Below are 23,536 nucleotides of genomic sequence, written 5' to 3' on the forward strand. Positions count from 1 at the left end.
TGTGCACACCTCCCTCTCAGCGCAAAAGGAAATGCTCACAGAATTTGGCCTCGCCTCAAGAAGGCTCTTGGGCAAACCTAACCTGCACTTCAGCAGTTAAGTTCTCATGCTTTCCATGCTAAACTCCTGGAATCAGATGCATCAGGGTGGAGGACACAGCAGTATTGATTCTGTACCGGTCTTTTGTCGCTTCTCCCAGACAAGAGTAAAACAGAGAGGGTGAGGAGAGCCAATTAAAGATATGAGCTGGGTGGGGGGTCATTCAGTGATCAGAGGGCACTGTTAATTCCAAGGCAGCATTAGATTGGTTAAGAGCCATTATCCTGAATGGAGATCTTTTTAGGAGTTGTGGAGTTGAGTGTGGGAAAAGAGGTCCACTGTGGCATGTTAAGGAGAGCGTTACTTCCATCCTTGCTTGCTGAGGGAAGGGGGGTCATTGCCACATGGCAGAAGAGCATGAGTTAATGTCAATCCTCCCAGTGTTCATCCCAGCCAATCACATCTGAAGCCAAGGGTTATGGGAAGCGTTCTAGAGACACCTGATGGTCACTCAGTGATGTGGTTTTAACAGGAGGTTAAGTTTTACTGCTTGCACTCAATTATTTCTTGTTAGAAAATGTTTAGTCTTTCTAGAAAGTGCGACTTGAGTAAGTCAGCCAGAGCAGATGCTGGTAAGTATTTATGGGAGGGCAGGACTGAAGGGGAATAACAAAGCCAGAATCTCTCATTTGGCCTTCATCTCTGTGGTTCGACTGCCAGATAAAATAGCAGCAGCTGGTAACTGGACAGCTAGCCAAATGTAGCTGTTTTTGAGATTCAGTTTCATTTGGTGGGCTACGTGAATCCTGAGTCTGGAAGAAGGTGAAATCCAGCAATACAAAATAATTTGTCTCTGTGGTGCTATCACTGCTCTAGCATGGCATAAGGACCAGGACCTCAGAGCCTGCATTCTGACCTCCTAGACATGGTCTCACGGTCGCAGCTTTGCACTAATGATAGACTGCAGCATCAGAGGCATTTGGGCTGGGAAGAGAATTGCAACTAAGAGTCAGAGTGCGTTCACATTGCAGCTTGGTCCAATTAGCTGCTTTTAGGGGTGAACAGTGAAGTCAAACTGAAGTGGAGTTCAGCACAGACATGGGGGGTATACTACCCATGGGAGGAAAACCACAAACATTTTAACTTTAATTCCTCCTTTACTCCAGAACCCACAGGGCACTTTTGGGCTGGCAGAAGGAGTCCCATTGTTAGACACATAATTAGTATCTGCATCCGATCTGCAAACATAGCCTGTGGATATCCGCAGATTTGCACGGCTCTATCCATTGTGATGGGAGGTGTTAGATTATTTTCAGCAACTATCAACGTTGGCTCCTTTGATCTGATGACCCAGAGGTACCATAACCTGCCACCAGCCCAGACAATAAATGCCAACAGGTCTATCTTCCCAGCACTGTGCAGCAGGATCTGACAGTCCTGGATGCCTGGATGAGCAGCCAGAGTTTAAGAACAGCCTCCTGGATGCTACTGGGTGCTGTGCAAAGTAGACATGAGGGCTCCCCATTTTCCCTGCCTGAGCCACCATGCATTCGAACAGAGGAGGAGCTCCAGCAGGGAGCAGTCAGATGCCAGCCTCCTGCCAGATCTGCATAGCAGCAGGACTGCCATCTGCACCTCACTGTGCTGCAGAGAATTCCAGTGCCTTAGAACAAAAAGGGATGGCTATTCCCTGATTCAGTCATTTTTGCTCCCACCCTCCATTCCTCTTGGAGAAACCAAGACCCTGAAGGTGCCTTTTTACCCCAGCTAAAGGGAGTAGATGGGTCCCTATTCAGTGATGATTCCAGCCTTACTTGGAATGACGCATTAGGAGTTTTGAACATTAATAGTGGAGTACAGCTGTTCTGTTTCAGACCCACATTGACTAGGCAGAGGACCAGCCATCCTGAGAGGATTGCTCTACAGCTCCTGTCTCTTACTGGAGAACATTACAAGAGCTAGAACAGGGCAGAACCAGGAAGCTATTCAGTTTCTAGGGTGCAGACCAAGCACACTTGGTATCAGGCTATGGAGTAAAAGTTTAGGAAGAAGCAGCTGGATAGTGAAGTAGACTCCCAAGGGAGGTGGAGGTGGCACCCTCACTGCAGAGGTCTAGGAAAGGGCAAATGAGCAGAGCACAGGGGGTGGAGGAAAGCCTCTCACATGGCCTCCTGTGCCCAGCTGTGGAGGATGTTGGAGCCCCTTACAATCTAGGGAGAGCTCCAGAGTGAATATCCTCCTCCAGGAACAAGAGCTAGACATGAAAACTGTGACTCATGCTGATCCCGCCCCAGGTTCCAGACTTCCCTGCACAAGGTTCCATCTGGCCACTCATTGCAGGAAAGTGCATATGACTCAAAGGGGCTTACGTAGGGAGGAGCAGAGGGAAAAGGCCCATGTCAAGCCCTCATGACCAAGGACAAATGAACATTTTCCATCACAATATGTACCATAGGAGCAGCCACTATCAGCATCACACAGCATGTGGTGGCCCTGCCATCAGTGTAGTCCGATATGAGACCAGCCAGAATGCCTCCTGCATGAGAAAGTCACATAGAATCATAGAATCATAGAATATCAGGGTTGGAAGGGACCTTAGGAGGTCATCTAGTCCCACCTCCTGCTCAAAGCAGGACCAATCCCCAGACAGATTTTTACCCCAGTTCCTTTGTATTCTGTCTTTGTCCCATTGCTGCCTTCCCACATGATTTCAGGAAGGTGCTTGGGTCCCTGCAGACAGATGTTACTGTCTGGTGACTGGTTAGACCCAGGCAGAGGAGAGAATTCCAGGAGACTCACTCAGTGAGCTGGAAAACAGACATATGCAGCAAGGGCCTGGATTCTAAAGAGCTGTCACTACAAGCCAATCAGTGAGCAGAATAAAAAAAAATATATGATAATAATTGGTACCTCTATTAGCAGCTCTTAACCTGCTTTACAAACAGGAGTCAATCCTTACATCCCCTGCCCCAGTGAGAAGGGCAAGCATTACTCCCATTTTTCAGATAAAGCCCAGGCAGAGAACAGGGAGCCCTACACATCGCATATAGCCAACTTGGGACACTCGTGGTCAGAGGCACTGAGCACCCATGACTCCAGCTAGCAATGGGAGTGGTGGGTGCTGAACACTTCTAGGAGTCACGCCTCATCTCAAGGTAGGCACCCAAATCAGGACACACATTTGACAGTGTAGGTATAACTGAATTGGTCAAGGTCCCCCCAGGAACCCTGATCAGAGCCAGGGATATAACTCCTCTCTGTGTCCCAGGCCTGTGCTTTAGCCACCAGCCATCATCCCTCCCTGTCCACAACGGCAACATAGCAAGCAAGAACGAAGAATGCCAGACCTAGGATGCCGCCAACATCAAAGAGCGTGGACAGGTCCCCAGCCTCCTTAGCGCTGGAGTGTGCTGCAATGAAATGAGATACATCAACAGAGACATTCACTTGTCAGAAGTTCAGAGCAAGCCTGAGCTCCGGTTGTGTGGTTATTCTCCTGGCATCAGGAGCCAGAGCTCTTGGGGCCAAGAGACAGGCATCCACTGGTGCTGGGTATGGATCTCCTGGGAGCCAGAAGCAGCTCTTGTGGATGCCCAGGAAGACACCTTGTTTACTAGGAGCCCATTGGCAGGACTTGCACCCTAGACTGCAGCCACAGGATGCACTGTCATTTGCTCCATTTGGAGCAACATTTGCATCTAAACCCCATGGACCTGCCCAGCACCATGACACACAACAGCTGAACTGCCATTGTGGTATACGTCTGTGTTCCTCAGCTGAGGTCCCCACACACTCCTGAACCACAGCCAAATTTTCCCAGGAGACTGAACACTTACGAGGAAGCAGAGAACACTTCCTTGCTCCTAAGAGCAAATAAGCAAGATTCTCTGCGGGAAGGCTGTGCACTCCTGCCAGGAGGCAGGCGAATGAGAACCCTCCATCCAGAGCACACGCAGTGAAGTAGTTAAATGGGCATTAGTAGCTTCCTGTGACTCACCAACGTTCACAATGTAGAGAGGCAGCCAGTAGAGGAAAGTGTAACTGACTAGCTTTGCAAACAGCAGGCATAAGGAGAACTCCACTACACCCTGGGGAGGAGATGGAGGGGAGAAGGGTTAGTGTCTGAAAACCTCAAGGCACAGAGGGGACCCCTATCCTCCCCCTTCCATCCTCTTCTCTCTCCCCATTTGCTTTCAACCCAATCCCACATGTCGGGCGCATCAACGGTGCTAATGATCATCTTAAACTCACTCATTACCTTGGACAATTAAACAGCTTCACCACAGTATCTACAAAGTTCTAGGTGTTCGGGAAGCATATGGCTGATAGGGAACATCGCCGACACTGAAGGAATGTTATCCGAAGCACAATCAGACAAGGAGTTACAAGCTCCCAGGGAAACAGCCCCCATTTGGATTTCTCTGATGCATCTGGCATGCCCACTGCACATTAGCCACCTTTCTTAAAATAAACATCAGGAAGAGCAGCTGAGCATTGTCCTTCTGAATTTTTGAACAGGAGGCCTCATCCACTCACATCTCACTTTTATTCATAGACTGGAGGAGGCAAACAAGCTTTCCTGCTTTTTCAACTCCCACATTGGTTTCTCAACTTTGAAGGAAAGAGGCACGGAACTGAACTTGTTGAATAAACTGAAGTGAAGAAAGTAAGGTTCTCTCTCTGCATGTGCAGAAGAGGCTACCGCTGTCAAAAAGTGGTTTAGCAGTTCAACAAACTCTGCTTCCAGGTGCTTCGCCAGTGACTTCCCCCAAGTCAGTGCTTTGACTTCCTTTAGAACTTCAGCAATGAACAAGGCCTGCTTGAATTTTATTTAAATTGAAATGTTAACAGATTGTACCATTTTTAGGTCTTAGTATAGGATGTCAATTTTAAAAATTTAATTTTCAATAGGTTTATTTTAAAAAAATGTATTGAAATACATCTTTTTTTTAAAGCACGATAGCTGATTTTTAATCTCTGCTGGAGTCTCCAGGGATCAGAGATTAATCATTAAATAAAGATTATGTTAGGTGATCAAACCTCCAGGAATACATCCAACTAAAGTGGCAACCCTAGTGGTGTCTCCATGCCTCCCTTTCTCTTCCATACAATGACTGCTTCTTGGAGCGGCTAATCCTGGAAGCCACAAGAGGAGAGGCAATTCTTGATTTAGTCCTCAGAGGAGTGCAGGATGGTCCAAGACGTGAATCTAGCTGAACCACTTGGTAATAGCGACCATAATGTAATTTAATTTAACATCTTGGGGGTGGGTGGGGGAATACCAAACAAGCCCACCGCAGTAGCAACTTAGCTTCAAAAAGGGGAACTACAGAAAAATGAGGAAGCTAATTTAACAGAAATTAAAAGGAACAGTGACAAGAGTGAAATATCTGCAAGCTGCATGGAAACTTTTATAAATACCATAACCGAGGCACAAATTAAATGCATACCCCAAATTTAAAAAAGGAGGTGGCTGGAGGCAAAAAGACACCCTTTAAAAATTGGAAGTCAAATCCTACTCAGGAAAATAGAAAGGAGCATAAACTCAGGCCTGGTCTACACTACAGAGTTCTACACTAAAATGTTACTCATCCACTACACCAATTTAATAACTCCATCTTGGTGAGAGGCGTAGTGCTGAGGTCAATGTAATTAGGTTGACACAGTGCCAATATAGGCACGGTGTTGTTTACATTGACTGGTGCGGCCTTTCAGAAGCAATCCCACAATGCCCACACTAACAGTTAAATCGGTGCAAATACTCCTGGTGAGAGCACACACTGCCAATACAAGAAGAATAGCATGGACGTGCAAAAGCAATTTGGTTACTTGGGTGGCTCTACAATGACATACCTTAGGTTGACTTAATTCTGCAGTGCAGACTTGCCCTCAGGCAAATGAAGGATAAACGTACAAGCAGGCGGGCCACAAAAGAGCAACTAGCAAAAGACAAAACCTAACAGAAAAACCAACAACAACATTAGAAGCAGGAAGCCTGCCAAACAAAAAATCAGTGGGGTCACTGGATGATGGAGATGCTAAGCTTAACACAGCATGTCTGTTGGAGAGAGGCTAAAAGAATTCCTTGCACTGGTCTTCCCTGCAGATGATGAGGGAGATTCCCAGACCTGAGCCATTCCCTTAAGGTGACAAATCTGAGGAGCTGTCTCTGACTGAAGGAGGAGGTTTTGGAACAAATTGTTAAATTAAACAGTAATAAGTCACCAGGACCAGATGGTATTCACCCCAGAGTTCTAAGGGAACTCATATATGAAACTGCAGAACCACTAACTGTGATATGTAACCTATCGCTTAAATCAGCCTCTGTACCAGATGACAGTTAATGTGACACCAATTTTTTAAAAAGGCTCTAGAGGTGATCATGGCAATTACAGGCCAGTAAGCCTGTTCAGCACCAGGTAAATTGGTTTCAACTACACTAAAGAACAATATCAGAGGAGTAGCCATGTTAGTCTGGATCTGTAAAAGCAGCGAAGAGTCCTGCTCTTTGTTGCTTCTACTAAAGAACAGAATGATCAGACACACAGATCAGACACACTTTGTTGGGAAAAAGTGAATTCATGCGTCACCAATCTATTAGAATTCTTTGAGGGGGGGTCAAACGCACGTATGGACAAGAGTGATCCAGTGGATATAGTATACTTGGATGTTCAGAAAGCCTTCAAAAAGGTCCCTCACCAAAGGCTCATATGCAAAGTAAGCTGTCATGGGTTAAGAGGGAAGGTCCCTCTCATGGATCAGTAACTGTTAGAAAGACAGGAAAGAAAGGATAGGAATAAATGGCCAGTTTTCACAGTGCAGAGAGGCAACGATCTGTATTGGGATGAGTGCTGTTCAACATATTCATAAATGATTTGGGAAAAGGGGTAAAGAGTGAGGTAGCAAAGTTTGCAGATGATACAAAATTCCTTAAGATAGTTAAGTCCAAATCAGACTGGGAAGAACTACAAAAGGAAGCTCACAAAACTGGGTGACTAGGCAAGAAAATGGCAGATGAAATTCTGTGTTGATAAATGCAGAATAACACAAAATGGAAGACATAATCCCAACTATCCATACAAAATGATGGGGTCTAAATTAGTTGTTACCGCCCAAGAAAGAGATCTTGAAGTCGTGGATAGTTCTCTGAAAACGCCTGCTCAACGTGCAGCGATAGTCAAAAAAGCTAATGTTAGGAACCATTAAGACAGGGATGTATAATAAAACAAAAAATATGTCACTATATAAATCTATAGTATGTCCATACCTTGAATACTGTGTGCAGTTCTGGTCACCCCATCTCAAAAAAGGATATACTAGAACTGGAAAAGGTACAGAGCAGGGCAACAAAAATGATTGGGGGTATGGAACAGCTTCCATATGGGGAGAGATTAAAAAGACTGAGACTTTTCAGCTTGGAAAAGAGACAACTAAGGGGAGATATGAAACAGGTCTACAAATTCTTGACTGGTGTGGAGAAAAAGTGTTATTTACCCCTTCACATAAACACTAGAACCAGGGTCACCCAATGAAATTAATAGGCAGCAGGTTTAAAGCAAGCAAAAGGAAGTATTTCTTCACACAACGCAAAGTCACCCTGTGGAATTTGTTGCTAGGGGATGTTGTGAAGGCCAAAACTATAATGGGGTTCAAAAAAATTAGTAGATAAGTTCATGGAGGACAGGTTCATCAACAGCCATTAACCATGCTCTGGGTGTCCTAAACCTCTGTCTGCTAAAAGCTGGGACTGAATGACAGGGGATGGATCACTAGATAAAATTGCCCTGTTCTGTTCATTCCCCACTGACACCTGCCACTGTGGCAAGTCAGGATACCGGGCTAGATGGACCTTGGTCTGACCCAGTACAGCCATTCTCATGTTCAGCTACACACCTTGGACTTCATCTATGTCTGTGCTGGTGTATAGTAAGTGACATCCCAAATCCCACAGAACTTTAGCCCCCTGTTCAGAATACTCTGGACCCACTAGCAGCCTGGTTCTTCTACTCACGGGTATCCTGAGGGCTCCTAAGAAGCTGATGGCTTCTGGCTGCTCAGCTGATTCTCTGGGATACTCTGAAGAATCGACAGTGTTCTCTCGGCTATAGCTCCTATCATTAGCGGAGAGCGTCACTTCAGGGTCTTTCTCCTCTGATTCTTCTGATTCTGTCTGAAACCAGAATAGCCCAGCAGTTTACACTCAGGCAGCTGGAGCAGAGCTTGTCCATACCCTGGCCTGGCACACCTGTCGAGCCCAGCCCTCCCCTTGGTTGCAGGTACAGCTTATTCTCATGCTCAGGCCCATCACTATAATGGGATGAAGTATTGCATAGCCACACAACTGCTTAACAAGCCTGCTGTTTCAAGGCCAGGCATTATAGGCCCACGTGTAGGGTCCTCACTCCTGGGGTCACAAATCTCAGTTGTCATTTAAAAAGAAACAAAAACACCAACACACACCAAAAACTGCTTCTAGCCCTTATGGCTGCAAACACTTGGGTCATGTTTCCAAGCCGAACCAAGGCAGTGACACCTGCCTGAGGTTGCGGACAGCCTGAAACAATAGCTGACAAATGAGCTATGCCATGCACCTCAATGGATTTGTTAACAGTGGAAGCCACTGCTGAGTAGGGGGGGAGGGGCCCTGCCATCACCATCAGAACAGGGGTCCTCATTGCTGCCACCCCATCATCAGTTCTCGTGGTGTGATGTCAGCAGAGCCCATCCCCTGAAGTTCTCTGTCCTCGCTACTCGGGCAGCCCCAGCTCCCCAGAAGATGGAACAGTGATTTTCAGTTTTCCCAGAAAGGAGGGTGGTAGGCCTGCCTGACTCCAACCAGCTCACATGGCAAGGCAAGGTCCCAATGCCAGGCTGAGGCTGTGCCAAGGACTCCAAACTGCCTTAAATTCATGGAGGTTAAGTCCATTCATGGCTATTAGCCAGGATAGGTAAGGAATGGTGTCCCTAGCCTCTGTTTGTCAGAGGGTGGAGATGGATGGCAGGAGAGAGATCACTTGATCATTACCCGTTAGGTTTACTCCCTCTGGGACACTTGGCATTGGTCATTGTCGGTAGACAGGATATTGGGCTGGATGGATCTTTGGTCTGACCCAGTGTGGCCATTCTTATGTAACCTGGCTCTGGGTTTAAGAGATTGACAGGACTAAGGGCTTGTCTACGTGGGGACGTTTACCAGCAGAACTATACTGGTATAATTCTATTGCCATAGTGGAATAAGAATGTCCACACAGGAAGTTATATTGAATACAGCAGTATCATTATACCAGTACATTTCTGTGGGTAGACCAGCCCTAATAGAGCAGGAGTATGCCAGGCCATGGCTGAAACATGTACCAAGGTGCACCGGAGTCCACCACTGCAAACGTGGGGGGATTCAGGTCAGGAATGAGCTTGTGCATTGACAGTTACACCTGCCTACGGCCGGTGCTGCTACTCGCACTGCCTGAGTGCTGGACACATATCAAGTGTCCAAGTTTCAAGAGAAAACTTGCCAACAGTACAAACTCCATTTTTCCTCTCCTTGCCTCCCCAGCTTTTCTATTTGTTTCAAGGGCGGCGCGAGAGAAAAGGGGGAAAACTGAAAGATTCAGTTTCTATCAAGGCTGCATGAGGCTGGGAGGAGGGAGAAGGTGGATTTAAAAAACACTTTTCCATGAAGTTTCATTTTAGAAAAAAGTTCATTAAATAATAATGTCAAGCAGCTGTCGGCAGCCCTTCTTAGGTTCTGCCGAAGAGCTGCCTGGTCAGTGCACTCACACACAGCAGCTTGGCACCCTCGCTACGTGATGTGTCTCTAGCCCAGCAAAGTGCTCTTAGCGAGGGAGGCCACACGGCTAATGAAAGTAGGAAAGCTCAGAGCCCCACTTGTGCCATGGGATCAATGTGCCTCCATCGAGGCATCTGGACAGGTGACAGGCCAAGAACATTAGAATGTATCTCCACACAGGTGTCCTGGGGAAATATGTTGTTACAGGTTATTTATAGATTTCAGCCAGTGAACTACACAACAGCACACAAGCCAGATTTCAACAGCCAAAGCATCAGGAACATCCTGATTCTGCATCTCTGGTTAAGTTGTGCCATTTCCATGGCTATGGCTGCACATCAGAGCTTTTGCTGGACCACAGCAGAGTGAATTGCTGGGATATCCCTTGCCAGCCCCACACCAGGGAAATGGGAAACCTTCTGGAAGCTGGGGTTTGGAACCGTGATCCCCGGAAATGGCATTGCCCTTGCTGAAAGGGGAAGAGGAAACTCTGCCTACCCCCAGATTCCTCAGACAGCTTGGAAAGGAAGTTAACTTACATGGTGCAGAGGTGGGCTGCAATCAACATCTTCAGGATCTGAAAGAGAGAGAGAGAGAGATTCCATGTGACTGCCACATACAACAACCCCACTGCATCCTCCCGTTACGTCAGCACACGTGCAACAGCCAGTGTGGGAAACTAATCTAGCAGTCCCTAGTCTGTAGCATGTGTGCAGTCTGCCCCACAGGACAAGAGCTTTCCGGTGCACTAACTCAGGAGCCCCACAACTAGGAAAAGGAGCATGCAAACAACATTTCATGCTACAAGACCTGAAGAATAAAAGGCCCCAGTTATGGCAATCTGAAAAGCAGGTCCAAGATTCAGCAGCAACGGAAAAGCCAAGTCTCAGCTGCAGACATGAGTGAGAGAGCGCCTTGGTTTTTATGGGGAGCATGCCTGGTGGGCAGCAGATCTACACACCTCTAGGGGAGCTCAGAGACCAGAGCACTGGTGGTAAGAGCTGAGTGGACACAATTCAGGGCAGCCATGCAGAGCAATAGCATGGCCAGGATAGGCAAGCAGTTGTATCATCACTTGCCACTAGATGGCAATAGCTATTTGTAGTTTCCATTCAAAGTGCTCCTAGTCTGAAGTTTAAAGTTGCTTTGAGCTGTCTGAGTCCCGTGGGGCAAGAGACACAAAGGAATCTAGGCACCTAAAGATGCAGAGAGGTACCTAAGAACATAAGAATGGCCAGACTGGGTCAGACGAAAGGTCCATCTAGCCCAGTATCCTGTCTTCCAACAGTGCCAGGTGCTTCAGAGGGAGTGAACAGAACAGGGCAATTTATCGAGTGACCCATCCCCTGTTGTGCAGTCACAGGCGAGGGACACCCAGAGCATAGCGCTGCCTCCCTGCCCATCTTGGCTAACAACTGTTGATGGACCTATCCTCCATGAACTTAGTTAATTCTTCTTTGAATCCAGTGATACTTTTGGCCTTCACAACATCCCCGGACAAGGAGTTCCACAGGGGTCTAACTTGGACACTTTTGTACATCCCACTAGGCTCTCTGCATCTTTAGGTGCCTCAATCCCTTGGTAAGTCAGGGTCTGGCCCAACGTTCCCGTTAGCTTTGGGGTCCCCACACATCAGTGGCTAGCAAACACAGCAGTGCACCACGTGAGGATTCTCATGGAATCTGACCAGGAGGCTTTTCCCTTAGGTGACCCATGTACCCCAAAGAGCTTTGAAAGCTGTCCGCACTGTAAGGTACCATGCTTCCAGCAGAGATCTTTGTGGCTGCAAGGGGGCATATGAGGTCCCAGGAACTGCCCTCTCTTCACTGCTGTCCCTGCTTCACTTCTCTGGATGTCAAGATGCTCCTTTGCACTCCTTCCATTGTAAGAGTTCAGCCCTGCAGCAGACAGCTTTCTGGCTTCACATGGCTGCAAAAGCCCCACACAGCAGCTGCAGCTGCGACATACTAAGCTTGGAAGTGGACCCCAGCTTAGTGCACTTTTCCCTAGGGCCAGCTCCCATGCTGCCGATTTACTGCTCTGCGTGCCAGTCAGAAAGACGCTCAGCACCTCAGTGTGTGCCACCATGGAGAAAGGCTGCCAGGGCCTGAGGTGCACATGCTGAGAGGGATAAGAGATTTTGCAGTCACTCATCTCGGGCATGGCTCTTCTAGGACTTCATGTTCCCTGGAAAGTCAAGCCCCTTTCTAAGGTTTTCATTCTTGTTATCGGCCCATCATTTTGTAGTGTTCCCCCAGAGAGTCTCCACATGGCCACGCAGCACTGTACTACAGAGGACAGTCCCATATGGACCCCCAAAGGTAGACAAGCCTTTCAAGCTCTAAAGAGAAGAGATAACACCAACTTCTGTGCATGAGAACCGCTTTGACACCACCTACTGTTTCCACACAGGCCCTGTACAGCCATCAGATAAGGACTTTGGAATCAGGGTCTTTAGCTCAGTAACAAGTCTTGGCTCTTTCCATAGATTGCCTGTGCCCAGGTTATCCTCACTCAGAATTCATCAGCTCAGTGAGATATTGTAGAATAATCAGTTTTTGGTCCATCAAGAGTCTGATCTTCACAGTTCGAGCTCTGCCGGCTAGCTCTGGTTAACACTGATCTCACAAACATCGATGAGATTAGCATCATTCGTAAAACCCACCTCCTGGGGAGAGCAGTCTGACAGCCTGAATCCACAGCCCATGGATATGCGCCAGCACTAACTGATTCCATCTGCCACTTCCACCAATGCTCCTGCCAGGGAACCTGATTGCTGGAGGGTTCTCAGACACCAGCACAAAGGGGACAGAGCCCTGCCAGAGGTCAAGTCAATACTGAAGGGAGGTTTCAGCACCATTCATTAGCTACATCAGTGTCCTAGAGCTGAAAGGCTTTAGATGCCAACCCTAAATATTGAATACAGCCAGTTCTCTCCTCATCACTATGGGGGCTGGCATGGTGTCACCAAGCCTCTGGTCTCTCTCCAGAGGCTACTGGGAAGCTGCCTCCCTCTCTGACACATTCTGTATCTACCTTCCCCACCCTCAGGCCAGCAGAATGCTGCAGCACAGCTACTCTTCCAGCAGGAGGTTGTGATGAAGCATCTAGGCCCACCTCATACTCACATTCAACGAGGAACAAGAAGCAGACGATTCCCATGATTGCAATGATGATCCCAGGCACGATGAAAGACAGGCCCCAGTCTGACGAAACCCACACTCCAGCTATCAGGGACCCCAGGATGTTTCCTACAGAGGTATGGGAATTCCAGATGCCCATGATCAGACCTCTCCTGATGAAGGATAAGAGAGAAACCATTAGTACAGCATTTCTACAGTCCTTGCCAGTTACGACCATTTATTGGGACAGACTCTGGATATGAGACTCTTCCCTGCAGGCCCTCAATGTCCTGCCATTTCTTCCACGCCCAGGCCCTATACCCCAGCAGCTAAGAAAAGCTCAACAGGACTCCCAGCTCAGCTGATGTGGGCAAATGGGCATGCAGGGACCAGGGCACATTCTCTCCTGTTCCAATCAGTGGGCATGACATGGCAGAGTCCAGTAAGAAGTACCCTGCACCAAAGACTGGACCAACCTAACCCATTGCTGTATATCCTCCTCCCTAGGAGGAAGAGCCCACAAATTTGGGAACTGAGCCTCGCTCATGTTTTTTAAAGGTAAGGGCATGCATTAGCGATGTGACTGTGTGCAGCCCCCACTATTGTTTGAAATGGACAATAATGGGCCAATAATTCATAACCAGCAATTTCACTCTGGGTAGCACCATTCCTACATACCGCGAGGGCCCAAACACATCAGAGCTTAGCAACAGAGATACAGTTAAAGCAGTAATTCAGGAAAAGCCAAAACTAGGGGACACGCGCAAGTCAGAAGAGATGGTCACAGCTACAGTCTTTCAGCTGTAAAATCAAGGAGTGGCAAAGATCCAGGAAGGCTGCTACAGGTGACAGTATCAGCAAAGGAGAAGCATGAACAATGGTGTGACTGTGAAGCAACATAACAGGCCCATGATCAGAGGAGAGCTGGGCTGCTTTGAGTCCGTGGAGGGATACCACAGAACTGGCTCCCACACAAACGAGTAAGTGTTTAAGGATGGGCTCCTGCTCCGTATGTGCAGAAGGAGACGTTGTATTCTGCAGCGGCTGGGAACTGGCATGATCAGGAAGGGAGCTGTAGCAGTCAAGGGAGAGGAAATGAAGGCCTGGATGAGGACTGCAGCAGAGGGGCTCCTGGCAGCAGCGAACACAAGCAGGCGGGAGGATATGCAGATTTACAGCCACCGAAACAAGGAAGGAAGAAAATTCTCCAAATCCAAAGTTATGGCCAGCGAGGATAAGTGGGGGCTGGCACCATGGTGAGCAATGGCAGAGAGGGGAGTGACCAGTTTGCGAGGTGTGTGCTCATCACCCCATTTGATCGCGACAGAGGGCCCAGCAAGTGCAACACATATGATCACTAGTTGCTGACATATAAAACAAGGTGGCAATGGCTTATCAAGCCATTGCTGGGTAAACAAACATTCTTCTCAGAGCTGATGACTTACCAAGACAGGCACTGAGTGCTGGAACACCTCAGGAATCTCTGCCCCAAAGCACTGATGGGCAGCTATGTGGAGTGGATGGAACATAGGGAGACATGCAGTGTGCACAGAGCTTACATTGGCAAATGGCTCAGGGTAGCTGCCTCTTTAATGGTGCTACTATCCTTGCTGGGAAGCCTCAGCATTTTAGGGTCTCCCCTGCCATGCAAAAAAGCTGTATTGTAGGACCTTGTGTGAGTTTCAGGCCAGGCCTTGACAGTGCCACCATGACCATAAACCAAAGTTAGCCCATGGGTTTCTGTGCCGGGTGTCGTTTCCTGCCACTGCCAGGGTGTGAATCAGGCACTTCCTCAGGGGATAGGATTAAGCAACAAAACACTTGAGAGAAGCCACAACAAAAAGCTTAAGGAGACGAAGAAACAGACTCACTTCCCCTTTCCGAACCAGTTCCCAACGCACGTCACCACAGATGGCCAGCCAGTTGTCTGCACCAAACCATTGCAGATCTAGTGGGGAGAGAGTAGATGTGTCTAGAAGCCATGCAATAGAGTCACAATGTCAGACTGTGCTATCCCCTGTCCCTGTCCCTGGAAAATTCAGTCCTCCTCTAGGACAGAAGTGTTCTCATTAGCCCACCACACGTATCCACCACCCAAATCAGAAAGAAAGTAGTGCCTTACACCCTGAGCATGGTCAGGCCATTCACTCCAGCCAGCTTCCCCACCAAAGGAGAAGGAGAAACTCTGTCTGAGGCATCTCAAGATATTGTTATCTGGCCATTTCTTCTGGATTTCAGGGTTGCCACTGGTTACTGAGGTAAATGCAGACCTAACTCAGTACAGGAACAGGGAGGCAAACTGAACAGTTTGAAATCATACCTCAGCATCAGGCAATTCTGGTGAAACATAGCAAAGAAAGAAATTTCTCTCCCTGCAAAGGAAGTCATTCTAGAGCCAGAGGTGAGACTCATCAGTGCAGATGCTGTCTTGTAGACAGTCTCCCCTCCAAAGCAGTGCCTACATCCTATGGGGTTATTGGTGCCACACTGCCAAAGTATCCTTACACATCCTGGGGAAAGGCAGTGCATTTTCCATGGCCCAATAGCCTAATTCCTCCAAAAACCTGGCTGCTCGGGGAGTCAAGTATGCAGTCGTTCTGAAGGGCTGGTGCCCAAGTTAAAGACATGCCAGTCCCACCCTCTCCATGCAGTGGCAGGGAAGGCCAATGAGTAGTGCAGGTACACTTTAACCCATCTAGTAAAGGGAACTATGCAGGGAAGGTTTCAGAAGTGCTACAAGGACATTCATAAAGCTACCATAGGAAGTAGGCCTCCATCTGGATGGAGCTGCAGGCATGCACTGCAAGGGACATGACATCCACTAGCTCCTGTTGTCTCCACAGACCTCTGCTTGTAGTGGAAGAGGCTGGTTTTTTTCACTAACGGGAAAAATGGCAGTGCTCTTTGGAAAACACCAGTCCCTGATGCCAAAATGGACAGGCCAAAACCAGAAGCCTAAAGTTCAGATCCCCAAGTACATATTTTGACTCCTAAACAAAGTGGCTGATTTTCAAACATGCTGAGCACCCAACAGCCCCCTGGTAATTCAGCACTTCTGACAAGCCAGGACATTTATTCCAGAACCTAAATACAGATTAACTTTAGGTTCCTGCTTTTGAAAATTGTGGCCTTAATCCACAGAACCCCTCACCCCATGCAGTAGGTGCACAGAAGCAAGGAGCTTGTCACTTGCCCAAGGTCATGCAGCGAGTCAAGAGAGAGCTGGGATTAGAACTCCTAATCCCTGGCTCCAAGATCAGCCCAATATCACCTCCCTTGTGCCCAGAGCTGGCTGTTCCAGTATGTCTGGGATGCTGAAAGCATCCACCCTTTTCAGTGAGTAGTCAGTAAGTTTTCCCTGCTGGACCATTTTACATGCATCAGGAACGTAAACTATTGCTGTACCCCACCTAGAGGCCGGGAATCCCTGCAGTGCTTAGCAATGCTTTCTCGGGCGTTCGGTGATATTTCTGTCTGAAAGTCATTCCAGGAACTTTCAATTTAAGTTGCTCTATTTCAATACCACAGCATTTTCCAACTGCCCCCGCCACCTAAGGAGTGAGGAGAGCCTTGGATCTAAGGCACGAGATTACTGAGAAGATTCTCAGTCTGCCACTAACTCGCTGTGTAACCTTGGACGAGTCACACCTCTCTGCTCCCTTGTTTTCCATTTGTAAAATGGGGTTAACCTGACCTGACCCACTTCACAGGAAGGCTGTGAGGCTAAACTCGTTTAAGTGTAGAAGGTGCATCAAGTCATGCTCAGCATCTCAGTCACTCCTGTAAATAAAGCCAGAATCACCCTGAGACATGAAAATAGGTGTCTGAAAGCACTGGGAGTAGGAGATGGTTGGGGGGAGGGGGAGGTGTCTCTGCACTTAGAAGGAGGCCTATGTTTGAAGCGCAAAACCCTGACCCGTGACCCAGCCCATCTGCCCCAACCTAAACATCCACTTAGGAAGCCCTGGCATGTCAAAACACAAAAATGGGAGCAGTACACAAATGAGGTCTTTAACCCGGGCAGCTTGCCCTCTGGATTCCAAAGCTGCAATTAAGGTCTGCACTGCTGGTTGGGAGTTCATCCTTTAATAGGAAGTAACAGCCAGGGCCCCACCCAGGGCCCCACCAATAGCCAGCTCATTGTGAAATGCTTCCCTGGCATTGCTTGAGAGAACAGAATCCCTGCTAGCAGCAGCAGCTTTGCAGAAACCTGAGCAGCTTCACCGCAGCCCTGGAAGTCAAGGTTTTTCCATTGTGAGGGATGGTGCCTCAGTCCGCAGCTGAGATATTTTTGGGAGTCAAGTTTTGCTGCACCCCACGTCAAAGTGGCAGGTTTGACGGCATATTTCTTATCAGAGAAACTAGAACAGGAACCTGCAATTACAGGTTCAGGAAACATGGCTGTTGCCAGTAGGTTACATTTCATCAGCACTTGTGCCAATTGCCTCTGGTACAGGCTGTCTGGTGAAGCAGAGATTTGCAGTACTGCATCTGGGACATCAATGTTGAGAAATATCCATATTTCCTGCTACTTGCTCTCCATTGGCAATAGCCAGGGCAGTGAGATTTCCCGACACTCCTGTAACATAGCATATCTAGGGAACTTTTACAGGTTGCTTTCTGTTAATAGGCCCCTCCGTTTCCTGTTCGTACGTGAGCTTGAATGAGAGTACTTGGCACAGCAGGGTCTGGGGTGCACCATCTGGACCCCAGATGAAGTGCCTGAGATAGCAACGTTCTTCTGAACAGAGTTATTTAGCTTTTGGTTTCTTCCAGTGGTTCACAGCAAGAGGGTGTGAGGAGGGAATCTCAAGAACTAGGACAACAACTCTTTTTAACTCCAGGTCCTATCAGCTTGCACAGAATATCTGCGCGGCCTACTCTGGATGAAATCAGAGTGGAGGAGATGAACATCTCTCTGATCCTGAAGGAGAAGCAGCCTTGGCACTGCTCTGTAGCCTGGGTCTCCCTCAGGTAACACAGTCTGCCAGTTCTAGTCACTTGCTAGTTTTTCCATACTGGTCATTCTGCACCAGCCCGGCCGCTATAAGTTTGGAGTATTTCAAGCCTCCCATTTCTTAAAATGTCCTAGGAAGTGCCCTGTTCTTGCTAGCACTTTGGAACAACCACATTAGAGAGAGCTCCTGGAGAATCCACTGCAAACTTCACACTGACTCAGGACACCATGGAAAATTTTTGCACACTTAGGCGGATGCCTGGGCATGCCAAGTGTATCTATTACCTTGCTTGTTCTTTCATTGTTGGGAGGGGCGGGGGTGGAGAGAAAACAAAACAGGTTTGTGGTTTGGCCTTGCATTCCTGGCTCTCTGGGCTGGCCAGAGGAACTGAATCCCAAGCTGGTTTAAGAGCAAGTTAGACAAAACATCTGTCAGGAATGGCTTAGATTATACTTAGTCCTGCCATGAGTGCAGGGGACTAGACTAGATGACCTCTCAAGGTTCCTACCAGTTCTATGATTCTATGATCACATCAAAGGCTGCAGAAGCAAGTACTAAAAAAAAAACAAAAAATCATCAGGCAGGACAAAGGGGTAAACAGTGAAGTGGCAAAGTTTGCAGATGATACTAAACTATTCAAGATAGCTAAGACCAAAGCAGATTGTGAAGAACTTCAAAAAGATCTCACAAAACTAAGTGATTGGGCAACAAATGGCAAATGAAATTTAGTGTGGATAAATGCACAGTAATGCACATTGGAAAAAATAACCTCAACTATACATACAATATGATGGGGGCTAATTTAGCTACAACGAGTCAGGAAAAAGATCTTGGAGTCATCGTGGATAGTTCTCTGAAGATGTCCACGCAGTGTAACCTGGCTCTGGGTTTAGAAGATTGACAGGACTAAGGGCTTGCTACGTGGGGAGTTTACCAGCCAAACTACTGGTATACAATTCTATTGCCATAGTGGATAAGAATGTCCACAACAAGAAGTTATACTTGAATACAGCAGTTCATCTATACCAGTACATTTCTGTGGTAGAACCAGCTTAATAGAGCAGAGTATGACAGGCCATGGCTGAAAAAACATATACCACAGGTGCACCAGGAGTCCAGCCATTTAGCAAACGTGGGGGGATTCAGCGTCAGCAATGAGCTTGTGCATTGTACATTACACTGCTCTGACGGCCCGGTGCTGCGCTATTCAGCACTGCCTGATGTGGACACATATCAAGTACCAAGTTTCAAGAGAAAATGCCCACGTGCAACATCAACTCATCATATTTCCTACTCCTGCCTCTCCCAGCTTTCTATTGTGTTTCAAGGGTCGGCGCGAGAGATAAATAGGGGGAACTGAAAGATCAGTTTCTATCCAAAGCGTGCATGAGGCTGGGAAGGAGGGAGAAGGTTGGATTTAAAAACACTTTGCCAGAAGTTTCATTTTTAGAAAAAGTTCATTAAAAGTAATTTAATGGTCAAGCAGCTGTCGGAGCCTTCTTAGCGTTCTGCCGAAGAGCTGCCTGGTCAGTGTCCACTCCACACAAGCATGCTTGGCACCAACCCTCGCGTACGTGATGTGTCTCTAGCCCGCAAAAGTGCTCTTAGCGAGGGAGCACACGGCTAATGAAAAGTCAGGATAAGCTAGGAGCCCACTTGTGCCATGGGATCTAATGTGCCTCCATCGAGGCATCTGGACAGGTGACGCCAAGACACATTAGAATGTATCTCCACACAGAGGTGTCTGGGGAAATATGTGTATACAGGTTATGTATAGATTCAGCCATGAACTCCACAAACAACAGCACACCAAGCAGATTTCAACAGCCAAAGCTCAGAACATGCCTGATTTCTAGCACGTCTCTGGTTAAGGTTGTGCCATTCCATGGCTATGGCTGCACATCATAGCGGCTTTTACTGGACCACAGCAAGAGTGAATGCTGGGTATATCCTTGCAGCCCTACAACCATGGAAATGGGAAACTCTGGGAAGCTGGGGTTTGGAACGTGATCCCCGGGAAGATGGCAAGTGCCTATGCTTGAAAGGGATAGCGGAAACCTGAGCATAACCCCCAGATTCCTCAAGACAGTTGGAAAGGACGTTAGCTTACATGGTGCGAGGTGGGCTGCAATCAACATCTCTCAGGATCTGAAGAGAGAGAGAGAGAGATTCCAGTGACGGGCACATACAACAACACCACTGCATCCTCCGTTACGTCAGCAACGTGCACAGCCAGTGGGAAACTAAGCTCAGGTCCCTAGTCTGTGCATTGTGCCAGTCGCCACAGGAAAGAGTTTCCGTGCTGCTAACTCAGGAGCCCACAACTAGGAAAATGGAATTGGCAAACAAGCATTTCATGCTAACCAGAACCTGAAGAATAAAGGCCCCAGTTATGGCAAGTCTGAACAAGCAGGTCAAGATCCAGCAACGGAAAGCCAGGTCTCAGACTGAACATGATGAGAGAGCGCCTTGGTTTTTATGGGGAGCTGCCTTGGTGAGCAGCAGATCTCACACTCTGAGGGGAGCTCATGAGACAGGCAACGTGGTACCGAGCTGAGTGGAACACATATCAGGGCAGCCATGCAAGACAATCAGCATGCCAGGATAGGCCAGCAGTTGTATCATACTTGCACTAGATGCAATGCTATTTGTTATTGTTTCCATTCAAGAGTGCTCCAGTCTGAATTTAAGTTTGCTTGAGCTGTCTGAGTTCCCGTGGGCAAGAGACACAAAGAATCTAGGCACCAAAGATGCAAGAGAGGTACTAAGAACATAAGAATGGCCAGACTGGGTCAACGAAAGTCCTCTAGCCCAGTATCTGTCTTCCACAAGTGCCGGTCTTCGAGGAGATGAACAGAACAGGTGCAAGTTTTCGAGTGAACCATCCCCTGTTGTTGCAGTCACAGGCGAGGAGACACCCCAGAGCATAGCGCTGCTCACCTGCCATCTTGGCTAAACTTTTGAGGATGCTGGTGTTAGCAGTTCCGTTTACGCGATTGCATCACTCCTCCTATATCTTTCGAGAAGCTTAGTTGAATTTCTTGATATCGCAGTGATTACTGTTTGGCCTCACAACATCCCCGGACAAGGAGTCTCCACTAGGGGTCTAACTTGGATCACTTTTGAAATCCACTAGGCTCTCTGCAATCCTTTAGTGCTCAATCCTTGGTATCAGTCAGGGGTCTTGCCCCACTTCCGGTTACTTTGGGGTCCCCACACATTCAGTGGCTAAGCAATACAACAAGCTAGTGCACACGTGAGATATTCATGGAATCTGACCAGAGCAGTCTTTTCTTAGGTGACCCGATGTACCAAGAGCTTCTGAAAGCTGTCCCCTGTTAAAGTCGTACCAGTTGCATTCCAGCATGAGACTTTGTGGCGCATCTGTGGATAATGTAGTCCCAGATACGCCTCTTTCAACTGTTGTCCCTGTTCACTTCTCGGATGTCAGATGCTCCTTGCACTCCTTCCATGTAAGAGTTTCAGTCCCTGCAGCAGGATCAGCTTATACTGCTCACCTGAGCGGCAAAAGCCCCACACGCAGCTGCAGCTCTACATACTAAGTGGAATGTGGACCAGCTTAGTTGACTTTCCTAGGGCCAGCTCCAATGCTGCGCTTTCACTGCTCTGTGCGTGCCAGTCGAAAGACGCTCAGCACCTCAGTGTGTGCTCACATTGGAGAAAGGCGCGGGCGCGAGGTGCACATGCTGAGAGGGAATAAGGGATTTGCAGTCACTCATTCTCGGGCATGCGTCTTCTAGGACTTCAGTTCCTGAAGGCAAGTCCCCTTTCTAAGTTCTCCATTCTTTCTGTTACAAGACCATCATTTTGTAGTTTCCCCAGGGTCTCCACTGGCCCACTCAGCACTGTACTACGAGGACAGTCCATTGCGGGACCCAAAGGTAGTACAGCCTTTCAGCTCTAAAGCGAAGAGATAACACAACTTCTGTGGCATGAGAACCGCTTTGACACCACACTCTACTGTTCCCACACAGGCCTGTACAGCTCAGATAGGATTTGATCAGGGGTCCTTAGCTTCAGTTAACAGTCTCTGGCTCTTTCCATGACTTGCCTGTGCCCACGTTAATCCTCACTCAGAATTCATCAGCGCAGCTGAGATATGGTAGATAATCGATTTTGGTCCATCATAGAGTCTGATCTTCCAGTTCGAGCTCTGCCGGCTAGCTCTGGTTAACCTGATTCACAATCCATGATGGATTATAGCATTCGTAAAACCCACCCTCCTGGGAGAGCAGTCTGATCAGCCGAATCCCAGCCCTGGATATGCGCCAGCACTACTGAATTCCATCTGCACTTCCACCAATGCGCCTGCAGGGACCTGATTGCTGGAGGGGTACTCAGACACCAAGCACAAAGGGGACAGAGCACTGGCAGAGGTCAAGTCAATACTGAAGGCGAGGGGTCTTTCAAGCACCATTCAGTAGCTAATCAGTGTCCTTAAGACTGAAAGGCTTTAGATGCAACCTAAATATTTGAAACAGCCGAGTTCTCTCCTCCAATACTATGGGGAGCCTATGGTGCACCAAGCCTCTGGTCTCTCCTCTCAGGGCACTGGGAAGCATGCCCCCTCTCTGACACATTCTGTATCTGACCTTCCCCCCCTTCAGGCCAGCAGAATGCTGCAGGCACAGGCTACTCTTCAGCAGGAGGTTGTGACTGAGCGATCTAGGGCCTCACGCTCTACTCAATTCAAGCTGAGGAACTAAGAAGAGACGATTCCCATGATTGTTGCAATGATGATCCAGTGCACGATGAAAGACAGGCCCGTCTGACGAAACCCACACTCCAGCGCTATCAGGGGACCCAGGATGTGTTACTCTACAGAAGGTAGGATTCCAGATGCCCATGATCAGACCTCTCTGTATGAAGGATTAAGGAGAGAAACCATTAGTACAGCATTTCTACAGTCCTGCCAGTTTACGACCATTATATTGGCACAGACTCTGGATATGAAGACTCTTCCCTAGCAGGCCCTCAATGTCCTGCATATCTTCCACGCCGGCCTTTACGCCCATGCAGTAAGAAAAGCAACAGGACTCCCACTTCAGTCTGATGTGGCAAATTGGGCCATGCACAGGGACCAGGGCACATTCTCCTCCGTTCGCAATGCACGTGGGCATGACATGCAGAGCTCCAGTAGTGATGTACCTGCACCAAGACTGGACCAACCCCTAATCCCATTGCTGTATATCCTCCTCGCCTGGTGAGGAGATAAGGGCCACAAATTTGGGAACTGAGTCCGTCGTCTCATGTTTTTTTAACAGGTAAGGGCGATGCATTAGCGATTAGACTGTGTGCAGCCCCCACTATTGTTTGTAATGGACATAGATGGCCAATGATCATAATCCACATTTCACTCTGGTAGCACCATTCCTACATTTACCGCGATGGGCCCAAACACATCATAGAGCTGTAAGCAACAGAGATACAGTATAAGCAGTTATTCAGAGAGCCAAGACTAGGGCGACGCGCAGTCAGAGAGTGGTACAGGCTTAACAGTTTTCAGCTGTAAAATCAAGAGTGGCAAAGATCCAGTGAAGGCTGCTACAAGGTGACGCGCATATCTGCAAAGTAGAAGCATGAAACAATGGTGTGACCTGTGAACGCAC

The 23,536-nt window shown here is 48.0% G+C and overlaps 1 protein-coding gene across 3 annotated transcripts in view; it reads right to left on the reverse strand.

Moving 5' to 3' along the window:
- SLC37A2 (solute carrier family 37 member 2) overlaps positions 1-23,536 on the reverse strand; it is a 40,159-nt gene that overhangs the window by 10,916 nt on the left and 5,707 nt on the right. The window contains exons 1-8 of one of the 3 annotated variants that reach the window (XM_032767113.2): positions 15,071-15,603; positions 14,820-14,896; positions 12,955-13,121; positions 10,366-10,403; positions 8,051-8,209; positions 4,037-4,127; positions 3,387-3,449; positions 2,490-2,575 (exon numbers count right to left, since the gene is read on the reverse strand). In XM_032767113.2, coding sequence (XP_032623004.1) covers positions 2,490-2,575; positions 3,387-3,449; positions 4,037-4,127; positions 8,051-8,209; positions 10,366-10,403; positions 12,955-13,108 — 591 coding nt within the window. In that variant the 5' untranslated portion in view covers positions 13,109-13,121; positions 14,820-14,896; positions 15,071-15,603. Of the gene's footprint in view, positions 1-2,489; positions 2,576-3,386; positions 3,450-4,036; positions 4,128-8,050; positions 8,210-10,361; positions 10,404-12,954; positions 13,122-14,819; positions 14,897-15,070; positions 15,604-23,536 lie in introns of those variants that run through there. The other 2 variants (XM_032767104.1, XM_075073485.1) reach the window with 2 other exon arrangements.

This window comes from Chelonoidis abingdonii, chromosome 18 (genome assembly GCF_003597395.2).
Source record: "Chelonoidis abingdonii isolate Lonesome George chromosome 18, CheloAbing_2.0, whole genome shotgun sequence".
Taxonomy (NCBI): Eukaryota; Metazoa; Chordata; order Testudines; family Testudinidae; genus Chelonoidis; species Chelonoidis abingdonii.